Source organism: Ailuropoda melanoleuca, chromosome 1, assembly GCF_002007445.2.
Source record: "Ailuropoda melanoleuca isolate Jingjing chromosome 1, ASM200744v2, whole genome shotgun sequence".
NCBI lineage: Eukaryota > Metazoa > Chordata > Mammalia > Carnivora > Ursidae > Ailuropoda > Ailuropoda melanoleuca.
This window is the reverse complement of record NC_048218.1, coordinates 178,307,523-178,327,412: the sequence shown is the minus strand read 5'-3', so window position 1 is coordinate 178,327,412 and position 19,890 is coordinate 178,307,523. Positions and strand designations below refer to the sequence as shown.

The 19,890-nt window shown below is 39.1% G+C and overlaps 1 protein-coding gene across 1 annotated transcript in view; it reads right to left on the bottom strand.

The window, feature by feature from the left end:
• Positions 1-19,890, bottom strand: part of MDFIC (MyoD family inhibitor domain containing) — a 290,453-nt gene that overhangs the window by 95,995 nt on the left and 174,568 nt on the right. Inside the window, exons 4-5 of the mRNA XM_034645386.1 lie at positions 4,506-4,650; positions 1,409-1,744 (exon numbers count right to left, since the gene is read on the bottom strand). Coding sequence (XP_034501277.1) covers positions 1,409-1,744; positions 4,506-4,650 — 481 coding nt within the window. The remainder of the gene's footprint in view (positions 1-1,408; positions 1,745-4,505; positions 4,651-19,890) is intronic.

Sequence of the window (19,890 nt, the reverse complement as noted above, 5' to 3'; positions counted from 1 at the left end):
AGTTCTGACTCTAAAGGTGCATTACTAAAGCTGGCCACTCCAGATATCACTATGTCAAATCAACTGTTTTTGTAGTACATTTGATGTGGATTTTGACATAAGCAGAGTTTAACAACAGTGATTAACAGCTCAAGTGTGAACATAAACATCAATGAGCTGATGAGACTATGAAGGGCATGTCTAACAAGAAAATGACTAAGTTGGCAATACAATGTGCAAAACGTGGGCTGCTTCTGGGAAAATATGTTGATCATTCTAGCTCTCTGATTCGCTCCATTTTCTCTTTAGAAAAAAAATGACTCACTGTTTAGAAGCAAAAAGCAATGATAAACATAATTCAATTTAACAGCCCTGAATGCCAGAACATTCTAATTTAGCCATGGATGTTTTCTGCTTTCACCTTTCCTGAGTTCAACATTAACTTCTTCTTTTCCATTTCTGCTGCCTTAAAACAAAAACAAAAACAAAAATTCAATCCCAAGAAGCTCACCACATTATCAAAGAAAAAGAAAAGCTATCAGATATATTGACAATCAAGAGTATAAAGTAGGTTTCGGAGACCCGGAAAATTATTTAGCTTACATCAGTATCAGAACTTTTTAAATCGGAGTCACCCTTAGAGAAAAATGCATCTGAAGAGTAAGGGCCTTGTTCACTGTCACCAACGAAAACCTGAAGTATGTCACCTTCAAGAGAAAAAAAGATACTGCCTGACTTGTTTATAAGCTTGTTAGGGAAGTTTCCCAGAAACGAGATTAGAGATTAGTTTCTTCATAGATTGCCTGTGTTCACACTTTGGGAGAACACAAAGGAGCTAATTCATTCTTGGAAAGTGTTTCTTTTAAAGCATGTTTATTTCAAAACAAAACAGTTATTGAAACATATGCGTGAGCCATGCCAAAGCAACTGGTCACAGAAACCTGGATCATCAAGTGAGTGGCAGAGTGGCCCACAAGAAACAGAAAGAGGAACGGAGAGTGCGCGCTTGTTCAGAGAGCAGCAGCAGACCAGGATCTGATGAAGACACCAGAACTGAAATGAAGACACCAGAACTGAAGTGAAGCCGGGGAGGGTGTTTCAGATCCCACACATTTGACTCTTAGGCCCCAAAATGCATACGCTTAAGAAAGAAGGAGTCATGTCATCCAGTTTCCCCCGCAGCCAAAGGAAGGGGGAGTGGAAGGACCAGCGGATCCCGCCCTCTTATCCGGTTGTTGATCTAGGGCAGGAGTCCTGGAGAACTTGTTTGAGTAACACTAACTGTGCAGAAGTTCACAACTACGAGGTGAGAACCCGTCCTCACTGCACCAACCTCCACCCCCGACCCCCAGTCAGTAATACTATGTGTGAACAAATTTTAAAATGCAATAGTGACAAAGCAGCTTGCCCCTTGCAAGCAGGCACTCACCCTGGGCTGGGGCACCCAGCCGACCGCCGCCCGCCTCGGCCCCGCGCTGGGGCCCGGGAGCGAGGGCTTCACCCGCGCCGGGCGGGGGGGAGTGAAGGGGGGCGGGGAAGGGAGACGATTTGGAAGCTTGGGGAAGGGGACCAAACCCCTCCTCCTCCTGGACTGGCAGACCACCACCTACCTCGGCATCCCCCCCAACTCTCTCAAAGCCCCTTCTTCCTCCTCCTCCTCTTCCGCCCGGAAAGTTAGCGAAGCTCCGGCAGCAGCGGCATCTCGCCCCAGTGGCCTGGCAGCAGTGGCGACCGCCCCTGCGCGTCCCTCCCCGCCTCCCTCCGGCTCAGCCCAGACACTGCAGTGGCGGCAACTGCGCCAGCGGCCGCTCCTCTGACTCCGTGCTCTCCGCCCCCTCTTTCCAGCCAGCTCAGTCCGGCCTGTTCCCCTCCGAGGGGGACTGTTCTCCCTCTGCCTCTCTTTCCCCTCGTTCTCCACCCCTCCACTCCTGAAACACTTCTCCCTCTGTTGCTTTTTTTCATCATATCCGGATGGGAGGCCTCGAACTCTTGGCGGGTGGCCCGAGGCTGGGGGCGGTGCAACGTGGGCTCCCTCTTGCCCCACGCTGTCTGGGTCAGGAGGCCAAAGCCCGAATGGGCTGGCTCAGAGCAAGGGGTTCTTCCAGGGGCTGGGAGAAAGGAGGGAGTTGGCTGGTCCCTGGCATCTTCCTGCCCAGACTCACCCCAGCCCCTCTCTCCCAGCCTTGCTTCCCAGTCCTGTCCCAGACCTACTGAAGCTCTGGGAACTACCTGAGTGAAGGAGAAACCTTTAGGGTGGACAATGCAAAACCAAAAAAAAAAAAAAAAGTCCAAATAGTTATCGAACTTTGCTGGTGGGATAGCAAAAGTGTGGTTTTGAAATCTTGACCCTTAGCAGAGTGTTTAAGTTCTTACTCTGTGCCACTTAAGTTACCTTTATTGTCTTTTTCAAGCTTTTATTCTGGTCAGACAGGATCCTAGATTTGTAAAACCAGTTGCGCTTGCTTGAATCAACTGGAGACATTCAGGCTGATGAGGTTGTTGCCATGGAGGACCCAGTGGCCCAGGGCCCCAAGCCAGGCCTACTACATACACACTGAATGGCTTTTGTGGCAAGATAAACTTGTGGTCGGAAGTAAAAAGCCCAGGGACTCTCAGACGTTCTGATTGTAGCTTAATCTGATGAGCCTAGAATAACAAGTACAAAGTAATTTTCAGATATAAAGTACTTTAATAATACATTCAAATAACTCGTGCTTTTTTTCATTCACTATTAGTGAAATGCAGAATTCATTTGTAAAAATCTAGAACAAACTCGTTCTTTGACTCTCTAGGACAAGAGAGGAATCACAGCCATGTTATCAAAATCAAAGAAAATGTGCAGTGGATATATCTTTAATAATAATCCCAGGAATCTCATTTCTTCAAAAAACCAATTGGAATGATTCCAGTTAATTGAGAAGATCTGCTTCTTAAATTTAGAGTCAGTGCAACCAAACTTAACTTTCAATTAAACCTGAAAAACACAGCCTTTCAAGTTTCTGATGACCATTATTCAGACCATACTCACCAAAAAGCAAATGACATTTTCCCTAATGACCTATGACTAACATATTTTTTTCTTCTACTTTTAGTTTAGAGATTTTAGATATGGTGTGCATAAACGTGCCTTAACTTTCCTGAAAACTTGTACAGGGGCCTGGACTCTGCAGTCTACTTGCTGGCAGATCAGTTCTGAGCAGAACTGCAGTATCATTAGAGAAGGAACATCAACGAAGCATCCCCGTGTGCGGCTGCATTCTCTGCAAAGGAACAGGATAGGAAGTAACCACTCTGAAAGATTCTGTTTTATCCCTGTCTATTTCCTTGACTTTTTTTTTTTTATTCCCTCACAAAGATGGTAAAGTTCATGAATATCAAGAAGTTATACCACTCTTCTAGAAAGCCATAGTCAGTGATAAGTATTTGGTAATTTCACACAGAGCACTTAATGTTGCACACACGGTAGGTGATTCAATCAATACTCCTTGAATTTAAACATCTTACTTTTTTAATGGGGAAGAAATAAAATTCAAATAAAAATACTTGGAATAAATGAGAGGCTGTGTTGAAGAATCACCACGATGGTCAAATGCTGTATATCTTGTCCATCTGTGTGACTTTGGGTAACTTAGTCAAACTCTCTGCCTTGGTTGCCTCATAAAGTAAGGATAAGAGAAACTCTTCACTGAGTCCCATAAGGGCTAGTAAGATCATTATAAAAATACTTATAAAATAATTAAAATAGAAATTAAAAATATAAAAAGATAATTCTCCTATAGCATTTGGAAAAATGTCAGATATAAGGACAGGTGCTCAAAAGTGTTAACTGTTATTAGACAGCAGAAGCATTTCGATGGGTTACACTGAGCATGGCATGATGACGAGATCACAAGGGCCACATCAACATACCAGTATCTATGCGTGCACTTTACACGAACATTCTCAATGATTTCTTACATCAGCCCTACCACTAACTTGCCAGGATTACATTGCTAGAATTAGAACTCAGATCTGACTATAAGGCGGACTACCTCACTTGTTTAGGTAAACTCAGGTCTTCCCTCTGAAGGGTATAAAGGTGGCATCTCAGAGACCAGAAATTAAGTGTGGACTCCTAAGTGTTCCCCAAGCTGCCCATTTACCCCACCCCTTGCTGTATTGTTCAGTCTGACTCATCTCTTAGCTTGACTCCTGAAGAGCACCACTCCATGCCCTCATTCTCTCATTCTTTTATTCAACAAATATGTATGGAGGTGAAAGGCACAGTGGTGGGTGCCGGGGACACAGCAATGAAGATGACAAATGTGACCACAGCCCATGGAGTTCACCGTCTAGAAGGAAATATGGTTATACAACCACTTAACAATGCGAGTTGCTGAGGGGCCTGGCAAGGGAAGTTCTGGGATACTAGGATGGTAACCTAGCAGGGAGATGTAGTCTGGTCTAGGAACCAAGGGAAAGTTCCTGGAAAAAAATTATGTCTCTGCTGAGACCACGAGGAGAAAGTGAACAGAGGAGACACATACTGCTCCAGGTAGAAGGAGCCATGTGGGCGGCAGGCCAGAGAGTGGAGGGCAGCCAAGTGTCTGCGAAGAACTGAAGATGTTCAATGTAAGAGGATAATCGATGCATGGGGATGGAGCTGAAGAGAAAAACAGGGGTCTCACTAACCTTGAACAAGGAGAACTTATTACCCAGATTTCCATTTATAACAGCATGATGTATAAGACAGCTTGGAGGCCCTGAGACCAGAGCTCGGGAGTCCAATAAGGAGATGAGGGATGATCCTGGCAGTGGGAATGAAACCAACAGAGGTAAAAGGTGTGGAGCTAGAGGAACCAAAGGTGACGTCCAGCTTTCTGCATCTAAGGGGAGAGCGGCGATATCACCCACGGTCATGGAAACATTCAGGAGAAGCAGGTTTGGGAAAAGCTGCTGAATTAATCACGTAGATCACGTAGTGTCCGGGGTACGTGCGAGACAGCTAATTGGAAGCATCCATAAGGTTTCTGGATAGGTGTTGGGACCATAACACATAGATGTTCTTCACTGGCTAGAAGTTATAAGTGCCCAAGGTGAACATGCAGCGTAAGGGCAGAAGGCCTAAGGCACAGCTACGCCCTGAAACTCAATACAAGTGTGTCCTCACTGGCCCCTCTCCCTTTCTCCACAGCCTACCCAAGGTCATAACACTGTCCTCTCCCTGGCTTGAGAACCACCATTATTTAGTTACTACGGCTGCCAGTGCCCACCCACCATCCCAGGTGCCCACGGGTATCACACGACGGTCTTCGTTAAACCAAGTCTCGCCACGCCTCATACAACAGTGATCTGGGTGGGTGGAAACTGTCCCCGGGACCAGCCTTTCATTACAATTAAGTGCTCTAGCCCTGGCTCAAAGCCCTCTACCGCTGAAATCCCAATGTGTATTGCAATCATTTCTGCCTAGTGATACACACGCTGTGATGACAGAATACGTGAACACTTTGTCAAAGAAGTCTGACATGAGCTAAGCAGATAAAATGAATGAATTAAATGAGTTTATAAAGCATCCTTATGGACTACTTAATCTTCCTTGTTCATTCAACATTCGTCAAACATTTATTGTGCACCTACTATATGCTAGGCCACATGTAAGGCTCAGAAGCTAAAAATTTTGATTTGAGGTTTTGAAAAGCAGCTAAATTAGTTTTCACTTGGGCAGAGACTGACTGGCATAGCTCAAGTCGAAGTAACTACGCTCACATAGTTAACCAGAGCTCTACAAGCAGGGTGTGTCATTGTGCATGCATCCTGGGGGGTGCACAAGACAATTCCCTGGAGTGTGAAAGAATAATGAGAAAGTATTTTAATATAAGCATTTATATTTGTTTTTATTTTATTATTTGTAATTTCTATTTTTGAGTATGTTTTATAATGTATATAACACATTAGTAAAAAAGCACTTGTGTATCATTTGTAAATATACATTAGGGGTTCATACTAAAAATATTCTATCATTTGCTTTGTAAAAAAAATAAATGGTTTAAATGTTTTAACTCGGTTAAGTTACATTCATTCAGTCATTCCCAAATTGTACCAAGGTTAGTTTTCCTAGAAAATATATATACATACCTCATTTTTGTGGAAGTGTGACTTTAGCAAACCCAAAACCCAGGGACAGAGAAACTAGGAAATAACCCTAAGACTCTAAATACCAAAATAACCTTCATGACCTTCACATCGTGCCAACACAATGGCCAACAACTTTTTCAAATTCTATTCTATTTTTTTTCCTTTTATTTTTGTGAACACACACCTCACCTCTAAACAAACTGTATTTTCTATTGTCTTGCTCACAAAAAGTTTAGGGCGCAGGGGCTTCGAGAAAAAGACATTAGCTAAGGGAGCTATTAGGTCAGAAAAAATGACAGCAGAAGAAATGGCAGATGACAGACAGGGAAGATTCAGGAAAATAAACACGTCATAACAGTGCCTTTGTGAATTCAGCCCAGTGAGACAGTGAATGTTTCTAACGAGGGTCTAGGTCATTAAGGAAGATTCCGTTACACTAGCACTGCCTTCTGTTTCTTAGGGAAGCAGGTCAGTATTTTTACATTTCAGGAAAAATTTCACCAAAAAAATGTTCACTTAAAAAATTATTGCTACTTGAAAGAGTATCTTTCACAGAATTACGTTTTTATAGCTGCAAGGGAAATGAGCAACTGTGATTCTAGGCCAATTTGTTTTAACTGTATTTCTCTACCTCCTAGTGCCTTCTTGAAGAGGAGAGGTCAAGTGGACAGGTTTCTGGAATCCCATTCTTACTTCAAATAGAGTGCTTTCCTCTTTTTCTCCGTAATGTATCAGTCTTTCCCTTAAATTTTTTTTTAAATGAGAAAACCCATCCATATACTTTTTGAACATTTGAAAACCACCATCTTGGCCAACTCCTACATTTAACACACAAAAGGACATAAAGACAAAGTTCATTAAGCTCAATACACATATACTATTTACTGTATGTCAAACCATACATTGTGTACTTCCTCTATGCAAAACAGCAGAAATAGTACGAGCTCACAGTGCAGAATGCTAGGAGTAGGGGACAGGGAGCACAGTGGGACAGGGACAGTCACACACACAACAACCATAGGACAGGAGCACAAAGCAGCACCTCTCTGCTCAGGCGTAGGTGGGGACAGTCGGGATATTTCAGACAGCAGATGATACCAAGCTGAGTAGCACTGATGAGTAAAAGTTTGCCTATCAAGCTCAGGGAATTCCAGATAGAAGGGGTAACGAATGCAAAGGCACAGGAGTGGGAAAGCCCCACAGAAGTTAAATGACTTGGCAAAGGTCGTTGAGTGGGTTCACTACAGAGCTGGCCCTGGAGCCCAAGTTTCTGGACATCCAGGTTTCCGTTCCACTCATCTAGCTAAGTCACGTCAATGAATTCATCCTTGCTAAGTGATGGCGAAGACAGGCTATACCTGATCTTCTACTTAGGAATTCCTGAGATTTTCTGTTTTGACTATGCGGCCCAAGAACTGGGCACAGGATCTCCTGTTGCTGGATCAGTTGGGCTTGTCCTTCCCCGCCAAGCCCTCGGTGAGTGTTCTTTCAGTTGGCTGACTGCTCTGGCCTGGGGCTCTGGCCTTCAGGGTATTTCCTTGCTGTCACTGTATTTTTCCGCTTGTGTTTTGAAGGAAAGGAGGGAGACACTAAGCCACACAGTGGCACATGTCAGATAAGAACAGCATGAGTGAAGACAGAAATGAAAATGGGCATATCGTATGCATTAGACAATAAGGGGACCTTTTCTGGGTAGACAGAAAGCAAACCTGGATGTACTTTATGGACAAGTAAAGAATACAGGAGGCCCCTGAAAATGATCCCTGATCTGGGAAACCTGCAATTGCCTGATGATCATGACCAAGACCAAGTTTAAAAGATATTCAGTCCAGGGACCTCTAATCAACTGTGGGGGGGGGGGGGAGGGCAAGGTTTTCTTGACTATCCTCCCACCTTCCGTTGTTTTCCTCTCTCCTTCTTGAGCAGCCCCTGCCCCCCCCCCCAGGCACCTGGAGTCCCACACTATTCTCCTGCTACCCCAGGCTCCCAATATTAGTCTCTGGGCAAATAATGTGCCGAAGTTTAAAGGAATGAATTAGATGGAATGTATTAAACACAAAGATAAAAATAACTCACAGTCTTCCTCATTCTAGGAGCAACAGTCCCATTCCTCTGTTCATAGTACCCCAAAAATGTATCTAGGCCCATAAGGGGAAATAGATTATTTACTGCCACATTGTTTTGGTGGCAGGGAGTTGGAATCAACCTGCAAAGCCACCCCCGGGGGAGCAGTAAGTTAAGGGGTGGATGCAGAGCAGGGAGTATTGTGTAACTATTAGAAGAAAGATTATATGCACGATAGAAAAAAAAAATCTTTAAAACACTGTATTTAGTGAAAAGAGTAAGAAACAGAGTGTAATTTCAGCACAGCACCGATTAATGATTAAAAATACATGCACAGGGGCGCCTGGGTAGCGCAGCTGTTAAGTGTCTGTCTTCGGCTCAGGGCGTGATCCCGGCATTATGGGATCGAGCCCCACATCAGGCTTCTCCGCTGGGAGCCTGCTTCTTCCTCTCCCACTCCCCCGCTTGTGTTCCCTCTCTCACTGGCTGTCTCTATCTCTGTCGAATAAATAAATAAAATCTTTAAAAAAAAATACGTGCACAAAAAAAATTTTTTTTAAGAATACACACAAGCAATAGGACTTACACAAACACCTTAGGATGGAAATCTACAGAGGGAAGGAAGCGTGAACAGGAATCAAAGAGAACATACATATGCAAACAAGTCTAAGAACAAGAAAGGGGACTTGCACAGACCAGTGATGATAACGGGCGGTCGACCAAGGTACTGATGAACTCACTTTCAGAGATTCAAAACAGCGACCACTACCACTGCCAATAAATAATAATAATAATAATAATAGTAGTAGTAATAGTAGTAGCAGCAGTAATAGACTTGCCTGAATTTGTATTTGGTAGATTATCAGGCTGTGCAATGAAACAACCAGAGGAGAGATGCCTGGGTGGCTCAGTTCCGTAAGCCTTTGCCTTTGGCTCAGGTCAGGATCCCAGGGTCCTGGGATTGAGCCCATGTTGGGCTCCTGCTCAGCGGGGAGCCTGCATCTCCCTTTCCCTGCTTATGCTCTATCTCTGTCTCTCTCTCAAATAAATAATCAATCTAGAAAAAAATCAGAAAAAATGAAGATGCTGTGGCATATACATCGGGGGAGGGGTATCTAAAATCACTACAGATATGATTACCTAACTTATCTGTGTTAAAAGTCAGCAACACCAGAGAATACCTTGGTTACAATAGCCAACCCACACAAAAGCATGTTTTCTTTTCTCCTTCTCATAGGCACTGTTGTTGTCGGCAGGGTGGTAGCCTCTAAAAAGATAGGTCTACATCTGAATCCCCAGAACCTGTAAATGTTACATTATTTGGTTAAAGGGGTTTGCAGACATAACTAAGTATTTGAAATGAAGAGATCATCCCGGATTATGTGATTCTTAGTAAGAAGTAGGAACTCGGTCCTGTGACAGGGCACAAGAGGTAGCACCAAACCCTGCGTGGAGAGAAGAATTTCCAGAATGATATAGGTTTGGAGAAGAGCCTGGATGAGAAGGATTCAATGGGGGGGGGGGGGGGAAAGGAGTAAAGGGAGAGCATTCAGAGAACTCCAAACCCCTCACCTGTTCTTTTGTATTTCTTATGACATTTCTTCGCTTTTTAAACTCTAACGAACAGATAATCTCTCCTGGGTCTCTCTGTAATGAAGAAGGGGGTATTTGGAAAAGTCCACTAATGAGTAAAGGTATTATGATTACCAAGTTATTGCAAAATAAAAGCAAATCTCTAAATCCCATAAAACCATCACTAATGCCAAATATGATAAGAAAGACAAGGCTGAAACAAACCATTACAAAATGAAACCATGACATTTAAAATTGCTAGAATACCTTTGGAATATTCTATTTGGACTATACTGAGACCCAGGGCACTCTCTTTTCAGATACTAGCTGACATTGTCTGTGATCACTCAGCATTACAGACACTACACCTGTTTCACACAGGATGTGAATACCTTCAAAACCAGAGGAAAGTAACTTCTCCAGACCACCTAGATTTTTTTTCTAATAGGTCAATTTTTGGAGAAGGTCTAGGATTTTCTTAGCATATCTTTTTTTAAAAATCATTTCTAAAATTGAATGTAACTCACAAAGTAACCATAACTACTTTAAAAGCAAGACTACTTAAGATTCTTAACTCAAATTGTGATTCTGATTTTTAGTTTAGAATAACAAACACATCGCTTCCTTTCTTTGGCCCGGCTAAAGTCATGCTTTCTAACACTCAATGGCTCTTAAGGGGCCACATCTGCAGCCTAGGCCCTCAAGCCAATCAGAGTAGACAATGGGCCAAGGGGGAAAGAAGACTTCTGAGAATGTGAAACCTCAATCCAAAAGAAAGATAACAATTGTCGTAAAACAATCAGCAGCTTGAAATATTTCCCTAGTGGCCTTTGACCCAGGGCAACAGATACATAAAAAATTGTACATTTTAAGTGAGATGAAATAAACCATTTTTTTAAATTCTCTAATAAGCTTAACACCATTTTGTTTGTTAAAATTCCTCCAGAAAGTAATAATCTCTACTTTAAAGAATCTTGCTTCTAGGATTATGGATGGTGCTAACTATAATTAATAAAAATCTGTACCTGTCTATGTGCATGTAGTTCAGCGTATTCAGTAGAAGCCCAATGGTAATTTCAAAATATTGAATAAAAGACAGTTTCTTTTTACATTAGAAGTATTTTCAAACCATTGTTTCCCTAGCTATTTTAAGTGTATAATAATAGTACTGTATTTGATAAATTTTAAAATATCCACATTTTAGAAAGCTAACTTTTTTTTTTCCCATACTGAATGATGTTCTTAATGTACTGGTTTATTACTTTTTTTTTTAACTTTTAGATAGTTAACATACAATATTGGTTTCTGTAGAATTCAGTGATTCATCACTTAAATACAACACTCAGTGCTCATCATAACAAGTGCCCTCCTTAATACCCATCACTCATGTAGCCCAAACCCCATGCTCTCCCTCTATCAACCCTCAGTTTTCTTTATTGTTAAGTCACTTATGGTTCATTTCCCTCTCTCCTTTTTTCCCTTTACTCCCTTCCTATATGTTCATCTGTTTTCTTTCTTAAATTCCACATATAAATGAGATCATATGGTATTTGTCTTTCTATGACTGACTTATTTCACTTAGCATAATACGCTCTAGCTCCATCTACATCATTGCAAATGATGGCTGAGTAATACTCCATTATACTTATACATACACACACACACACACACCCCTTCTTCATCAGTCAATGGACATTTGGGTTCTCTCCAAAGTTTGGCTACTGTAGATAATGCTGCTATAAACATCGGGGTGCATGTACCCCTTCGAATCTGTATTTTTGTATCCTTTGGGTAAATACCTAGTATTGCAATTGTGGATTGTAGGGTAGTTCTATTTTCAACAATTTGAGGAACCTCCATACTGTTCTCCAGAGTGGCCCCAGTTAGGATTCTCACCAACAGTGCAAGAGGGTTCCCCTTTCTCCACATCCTCACCAACATCTATTGTTTCTTTTGTTAATTTTAGCCATTTTGTCAAATGTGAGATGGTATCTCATCATGGTTTTGGTTTGTATTTCCCTGAAGAGTGATTTGAGCATCTTTTCATGTGTCTGTTAGCCATCTGAATATCTTTTTTGAAAAAGTGTCTATTCATGTCTTCAGCCCATTTCTTAACTGGGTTATTTGTTTTTCGGGTATTGAATTTGATAAGTTCTTTATAGATTTTGGATATTAACTCTTTATCAACAGATATGTCACTTGCACATATCTTCCCCCATTACATAGGCCGCTTTTAGTTTTTTAGTTAAGAAGTTGCTATGGCCGAGGTCAAAGAGGTTGCTGCCTGTGTTCTCCTCTAGGATTTTGATGATTTCTATCTCACATTTAGGTCTTTCACCCATTTTGAATTTATTTTTGTGTATGGTGTAAGAAAGTAGTCCAGTTCGTTCTGCATGTAGCTCTCTGGTTTTCCCATCACCTTGAAGAGATCGTCATTTTTTTCCATTGGATATTCTTTCCTGCTTTGTCGAAGATTAGTTGACTGTACAGTTCTGGGTCCATTTCTGGGTTCTCTATTCTGTTCCATTGATCTATGTGTCTGTTTTTGTGCCAGTACCATACTGTCTTGATGATTACAGCTTTGTAATATAGCTTGAAATCTGGAATCATCATGCCTCCACTTTTTTCTTTTTCCAAACCACTTGGCTATCTGGGGTCTTCTGTGGTTACATAGAAATTTTAGGATCATTTGTTCTAGCTCTGTGAAAAAATGCTGGTGGTATTTTGATGGGGCTTGCACTAAATGTATAGATTGCTTTGAAAAGTATAGACATTTTGACAATGTTATTCTTCCAATCCATGACCATGGAATGCTTTCCACTGCTTTGTGTCCTCTTCAATTTCTTTTGTAAGTGTTCTATAGTTTTCAGAGTATAGATCTTTTACTTCTCTAGTTATGTTTATTCCTAGGTATCTTATTGTTTTTGATGCAATTACAAATGGGATTGATCCCGATTTCTTTTTCTGCTGCTTTGTTATTGGTGTATAGAAATGCAACAGATTTCTGCACACTGATTTTATACTCTGTGACTTTGCTGAGTTCATGTATGAGTTCTAGCAATATTGTGATGGAGTCTTTCAGGTTTTCTACATCGAGTATCGTGTCATCTGCAAATAGTCAAAGTTTGACTTCTTCCTTGCCAATCTGGATGCATTAATTTTTGTTGTCTAATTGCTGAGGCTAAGACTGCCACTGCTATGTTAAGCAGTAATGGTGAGAGAGGACATCCTTGTCTTGTTCCTGATCACAGGGGAAAGGCTCTCAGTTTTCCCCACTGAGGATGATATTTACTGTGGGCCTTTCATATATAGCCTTTATAATGCTGAGGCACATACCATCAGGACGATATTTACTGTGGGCCTTTCATATATAGCCTTTATAATGCTGAGGCACATACCATCTATCTCTTTTTTTATTAGGATGGGTTTTTATCAGGAAAGGATGCTGTGCTTTGTCAAATGCTTTTTCTGCATTTATCAATAGGATTATATCGTTCTTATCCTTTCTTTCATTAATGAGGTTTATCACAAACCACATTGATTGATTTGTGAATATCGAACCAACCTTGTAGCCCAAGAATAAATCCCACTTAATTGTGGTGAATAATTCTTTTAATAGACTGTTGAATTCAATTTGCTGATATTTTATTGAGAATTTTCGTGTCCATGATCATCAGGGATATTGGCCTTTAATTCTCCTTTTTAGTGGGGTCTTTGTTTTTGGAATGAAGGTAATGATGCCTTTGTAGAATGAGTTTGGAAGTTTTCCTTCTATTTTTATTTTTCGGAACAGTATGAGACAATAAGTATTAGCTCTTCTTTAAATGTCTGGTAGAATTCCCCCTGGGAAGCCATGCTGCCCAGGACTTTGTGTTTGTTGGGAGATTTCTGGTTACTGATTCTATTTCTTTGCTGGTTATGGTGTATTCAAATTTTCTATTTCTTCCTGTTTCAGTTTTGGCAGTTTGTAAGTTTCTAGGACTTTGTCCATTTCTTCCAGGTTGTCCAGTTTGTTGGCACATAAGTTTTTGCAGTATTCTAACTGTTTGCATTTCTGTGGTAGTGGTTGTGATCTCTCCTCTATCATTCGTGATTTTATCTATTTGGGTCCTTTCTCTTAGGAAGCCAACTTGAAATGTAAATATTTATTTTCATTGGTTTAGGATGAGTTCTGTTACTGAAATATCAAGCCAGTAAGTAATCAATTGTCCATACAATCAAGTTATAGCTACTATACTATAAAAACTGTTATAATGTACCATGCACAAATTTATATTTCTGAAAATGATCCAGTTGACTAAGAAAATTGAATTAAAACATTACTTCAGTCATGTTTCCTTTAATATTTAAGAATTGTAATGCAAATTTAATCATCTATAAAGTGGAAAAATTACTTCATTCCCCTGTCAATGTTTATATTATGCACTTTTAACTATACACTCTGAAGATATATTTAAGGACTGTTATATTTTCTCTTTAGCATCATGTAAATTCCTCAATATTATTAAATAACTCATGCATACTGAAGGCCAGAAAACATACACTCAGTATTTCCTATGCTAGCCACATTAGTAAGGATCTGGGCAGGCAGTGTTCTAAATTGACCTTCAATGATCCTCACTTCCTGTGCAGTCCCTTTCCTTGTGTGTGGGCTGACCTAGTGACTTGCTTGCAATGAGCTGAGTAAGACAAAATGATGGTATGTATCTTCTACGATTAAATTACAAGACCCTGAGAATTCCATCTTGCTAGCACTTTCTGTCTCTTGTTGGCACTCACTCTTTGTCAATGCCCTATGATAAGGAACTGAGGGTGGCCTTCAGTCAACAGCCCTCAGAAAATTGAACCTTACCAAAAACCACGAGGACCTTGGAAGAAGTTCCTCCCCAGTGGTTCCTTCAGGTGAAACCATATCCCTAGGCCTTGATTTCAGCCTGTGAGATCCCTGAAGCAGAGAAGCCACTAAGCCTTCCTAGACGCATTAACCACAGAACCCATGAGTTAATAAATGGGTGCTGTTTTAAGCCATGAAATTTGGAGGTCATTTGTAATGCATCTATAGATAACTGATAGAAAAAAAAAAAACCTGCTAAATTTATTTCTCAGTCCACAAGGTACAAAAGAACCCCATTCAGAACTATAGAGAGCTTAAGTCTTGGCAGTTGCCTTAAGCCCAGCACTTAGGCTGATGTTCCAGGAACAAAGGATCACTATTCCTTTGCTTCTCAATCAACACCAGAGTTATCCTTCAGCCAAAGGGTAAACATGTGTTTACTCTTAGTGCTCTTAGTGCCTGAATTTTTTCCATCACACTTAATAGATAAGCGCACGCATTTATCTCCCTAAAGCATCAGATACTCTGATTCTTTAAATTTTTTTTTAATTGAGATGTAAGATGTAATATGTCATTAAATACAGTTTTGACAATTATATATATCCATATAACCATCACCCAAAACATGGAAGCAACCTCTGCCCATTAATGGATAAATGAAGAAAAAGTGATATAGGTATACACACAAGTATGTTTATACCACATACAATGGAATATTATTTGGTCATAAAAAAGGAGAAAATCCTGCCATTTGTGACAACTTGGATGGACCCTGAGGACATTATGTTAAGTGAAATAAGCCAGAGAAAGAGAAATAATGCATGGCATCACTTATAAATGGAATATTAAAAAAAAAAAAAAGTTAAACTCATGAAAACAGTAGAAAAGTGGTTGCGAGGGACTGGGGAGAGGGGGCAATATGGAGAGGTTGGTAAAAGGACACAAACTTCCAGGTATAAAAATAAAGTGTGAGGATCCAATGTAAAATAGGAACGCTACAGGTAATGCTGTACTGTGTAATTGATATTTGCTAGAAGAGTAAAACATAAATGTTCCTACCAAATACACACACACACACACACACACAGACACACACACAGACACACACACATTCAAGGTTTAAGGTGTTAATTAACTAGATAGGGGGATAAAGACATATACACATATGAAATCACTACAATGTACACTTCAAATATCTTAAATTTTATACATCAATTATACCTCAATAAAGCTTAAATTTTAAAAAATAAAGCCCATAGTTAGCTCCCCCACCAAATGAGAATTAAAAGACACTAGGATATACAATTTCATGCATGTGATTCCCTTAAGTTTGTAAATTTAGAAGAAATCATGATTTTGGTAGAAAAATATGAATTACTAAAATTAACACAAGTGGGAAAATGGATGAAACCAGGTACCACCGAAGAAACTGGAAAAGTGATTAAAGAGCTATTATCGAAAAAAGCACCAGAATTACACAGGTTCATCACTGACTTTCATTTAACCTTCAATAGACAAATTAAATGCCAAATATATGCTTATAAACTGAAGAAGGTATAAAAGTTTTTTATCCCTTAAGTTTTAAAATAACATTAACTCCCAACCCTTGTAAATAACAAATAGTAGTACAGATAAATCTTACTCATAATACATTAAAATTTAAAATGAAGGCATACCAAAAAGAATCTACCATATTGTAAAAGAAGAATAATGCACGATAAAACAATATTTATTCCAATAATGCAAGGATGATTCTGTATTGAGAAATCTGTCAACTTAATATGTCAAATAATTTAAAGAGAATAATGCCAAAAAATTTGATAAAGTTCAACAGTCATTACCTGTAAAAACATTAAGTAGAAGAAACTGAGAAAACTAACACAATAGCCTCTTTAATAAAAGCAAGAGCAAATATTACTCTAAATAGCTAACACTAAACCCAGGTTAATAAAAGGTATTAAATACTGTTATTATTTAATATTGTCCTCGGAGTCTAGCAAATTTAACACAAAAGAAAATTAAACAATCAGTATAAACATGATAGGGAGTGGTGGTAAAATTCTCTTTTACCTAAAGTTGAATTGTATACCTAGAATTATGAGATCAGTTATGAGAACAGGAACTACCAAAATGGATGGATGGATGGATACAAAATAAAAGTTTTATTTATTTTATAGAGCACTTGCACAGGGGGAGGGGCAGATGGAGAGGGACAGGATCTCAAGCAGACTCTGCTCTGAGCACTAAGCCCCATCCCGGGCTGGATCTCAAGACCCTGATATCATGACCTGAGCCAAAATTAAGAGTCGCATGCTTAACAGATTGAGCCACCCAAGTGCCCCTAAAATAAGGATATTTTTTCAAGTCCAGTAACTTTTCCTTAGGCAATGAGAAAATAGAAATGGAAAAGAGAATGGTATTCCTTGCCCAATAGTGATGAAAATCATGAAATCACTAAAATAAATTTAAGAAAGACCTATGACCTATATGAGGAAAAGAGTAAAATCCTTCCAACAGGCTTAAGAAAATCTGAACAAATGGGAAGAGCTATTCTTAGACGAGAAGTTTTAATATTATAAAATGACATTCCTCTTAAATGTAATTTATACACTTGATGTTATTCCAATTAGAATTCATTCCAGTTGCATTTTTTTTTATCTTGGGGTAAAATAATCTTAGAATTAATATGGAAAAATACATAAGAACAGCTATATGCCTCCCCTAATATATGATAAATAAGAACATAGAGGGGGAACTTGCATTACTGTTATCAGAAATTTCTACATGGTCTAAGTAATCAAATCAAGATGGTATTGAAGAAACTAAGATATTAGTGGAACAGATCCAGAAATAACTTGCATATATGACAAACACTGTTACTGTTTTTCAGTTTAATGAAGAAAAGATTATTTAACAAATGATGTTGAGGTAATAATTTATCTTACTGGAAAATTAAGTTTATTTTAAACCAAAGGCAAACAATTTCAAATGGATTTAAATGTAAAAAATAAAGTAATAAAATTTTAGCAGGAAACTAAGCAGATATATATATATATATATTACATAGGTGAAACTATATCTATAGGGGAAACTTCATACCAAAACAGAATAACTACAATATGTATATAGGATATGATGATGGAAAACAACAATGTCCATTGGTTTAGGCAACACTACAAATTACAATGCTGGTGGTAACAGGAGAAAAGATTGCTTTAAAAAGTAATCTGCAACTTTAATTAAAATGAAAAATTACATACATCACTCTACCTATGGCAACTCCTAGGAGCCTATCCCATAGAAATATAATTTCCAGTAGGTAAGAATACTGTTGTGCTCAGAGAAAATAACTGGAAATAATGTGAATATCATCATTAAAAGAGTAATTGAATATATTGTGCCATGATCTATATCTCAGACTAGTATAAGATTACACAGAAAGAATTAGAGCTCAGTTGAAACAGTCCCCAGAATGTTGAGCTACAAAAACAAAATGCAAACAAATATGTTTAATATACTACTATATAAAACACACCCAAAAAAGAAAAAAAATCCCTCAGGTAAAGACACGAATATACACTTAATCTGTAAATGTAGCATATAACCTAACTCCTGTTGTTAAACAACTCCAGGGGTACCATTCATGTACATGAAGCTGTGTAATATGTTTGCTGTGTACTTTTTGTGTATTTGGTTATTGACATAGACACCAATATGGATATAATATGCATGTGGATATGAAGCAGATACAAACTTAGATGTAGATATAAATTTAAATATGATAGTATATACATAAAAAATATAGAAGCATGAACCTTAGGTTGGTAACGTGTTATTACGGGCATGGAGAGGATACAGAAAGTCATCTTATCGAGAGAAGGAGATGAAAGGAAAAAAAAAAACTACACGTGTACACATACACTGCCAAGATGTATAATTTTATGTCACCTGTACATGAATTTATATCTATGTGTTATATAGATGTTAATAAAAATTAGAAGACAGAAACTAGTTATTTCTAAAATAATGATCTCTAACATTTAAGGAAATTTTATTTAGAGCAGGTACTGTGCTTAGCACTTTATCAGCATCAGTTCACGGAAGTAATCCTGACTGCCCATGTAAATTTAATTCATGAGTGTATTTCTCAATTGTCCACCCCACTTTGTTAAAATCTGACTGAGTATCACTTTTGTTTATTGTTTATTCTCCTGACCTGCAATGGAAGACATTGATCATTGCTTAGTACAATAGATGAACAGCGTCGGTTTGCTATTATCTTTACTAAATGTTCATCTTCATTCTTTTCCTCATAGGCATTCAGCATTGCTAGGGTCAGTTAGGAGACTTTGCTAGTGAGAAATGGTAAGAAACGCATATGCAGAAGGAGCGACAAGAAAATCACTAGGCAATAAAAACACTTTGGTAGTAAATTCCAAATTAAACCATGATGTTATGTCTTTGGACAAGTAACATAACTTTACTATGCACGAGGACAAAAAATAAAGTGGGTTCAGTAGGTGATTTTTAAGACCACTATCTCTCCGATTTCCCAAGTCTATCCCTTCTGCTCATGAATATTCAGAACTGAAAATCTATGTTCCTTTCTACTTTTATCCTCCCATTTCTAGCAAACAGTAGGTATATATTTATGTGTATTACTTCTCCATTGCTGCAAATTACCCCCAAATTAAATGGATTAAAACCAATAACATTTACTATTTAATAGTTTCTGTAAGTTTGAAACTTGGGCACAGTTTAATTGGCTCCTCTGGCTCCAGGTCTCTCAAAAGGATGCAGGCATCTCATGGCTCCACTAGGAAGAATCTGCTTCCCGGCTCACTCATGAGATTATTGATAGACTTCAAATCCCAGATCTAATATTCTTCCTCCTTTTAATTTGATCAATTTTTAATTAAAAAGCCATTAAGGAAAATCCCACAACTCAAGCAACTGCAAATTGCCTCTAGGAACTATCAGGAGCCTCTATTATCTAAAGGTGGTCTCTTGTCAACCATCAGCAAAAATGTTGGGATCCTCAGCCATACAAAGAAATGAATTCTGCCAACAACCTGAATGAGCTGGGAAGCAGATTTTTCCATGAGAACTTCTAGATGAGAGCTCAGCCCAGCAGACACCTGGTAACTCTGAGCACAGGATTCAACTAAGCTGAGCTTGGACTCCTGAACCACGGGAACTGTGAAATAGTAAGTGTACATATTTTTTACGCTGCTAAATTTGTGATAGTTTGTTATGCAACCATGAAAATGATTACAGCCTCTATGGATTCTTCTTGAAAATGTGTCACGTTTTCCTCGTTCTTTGTA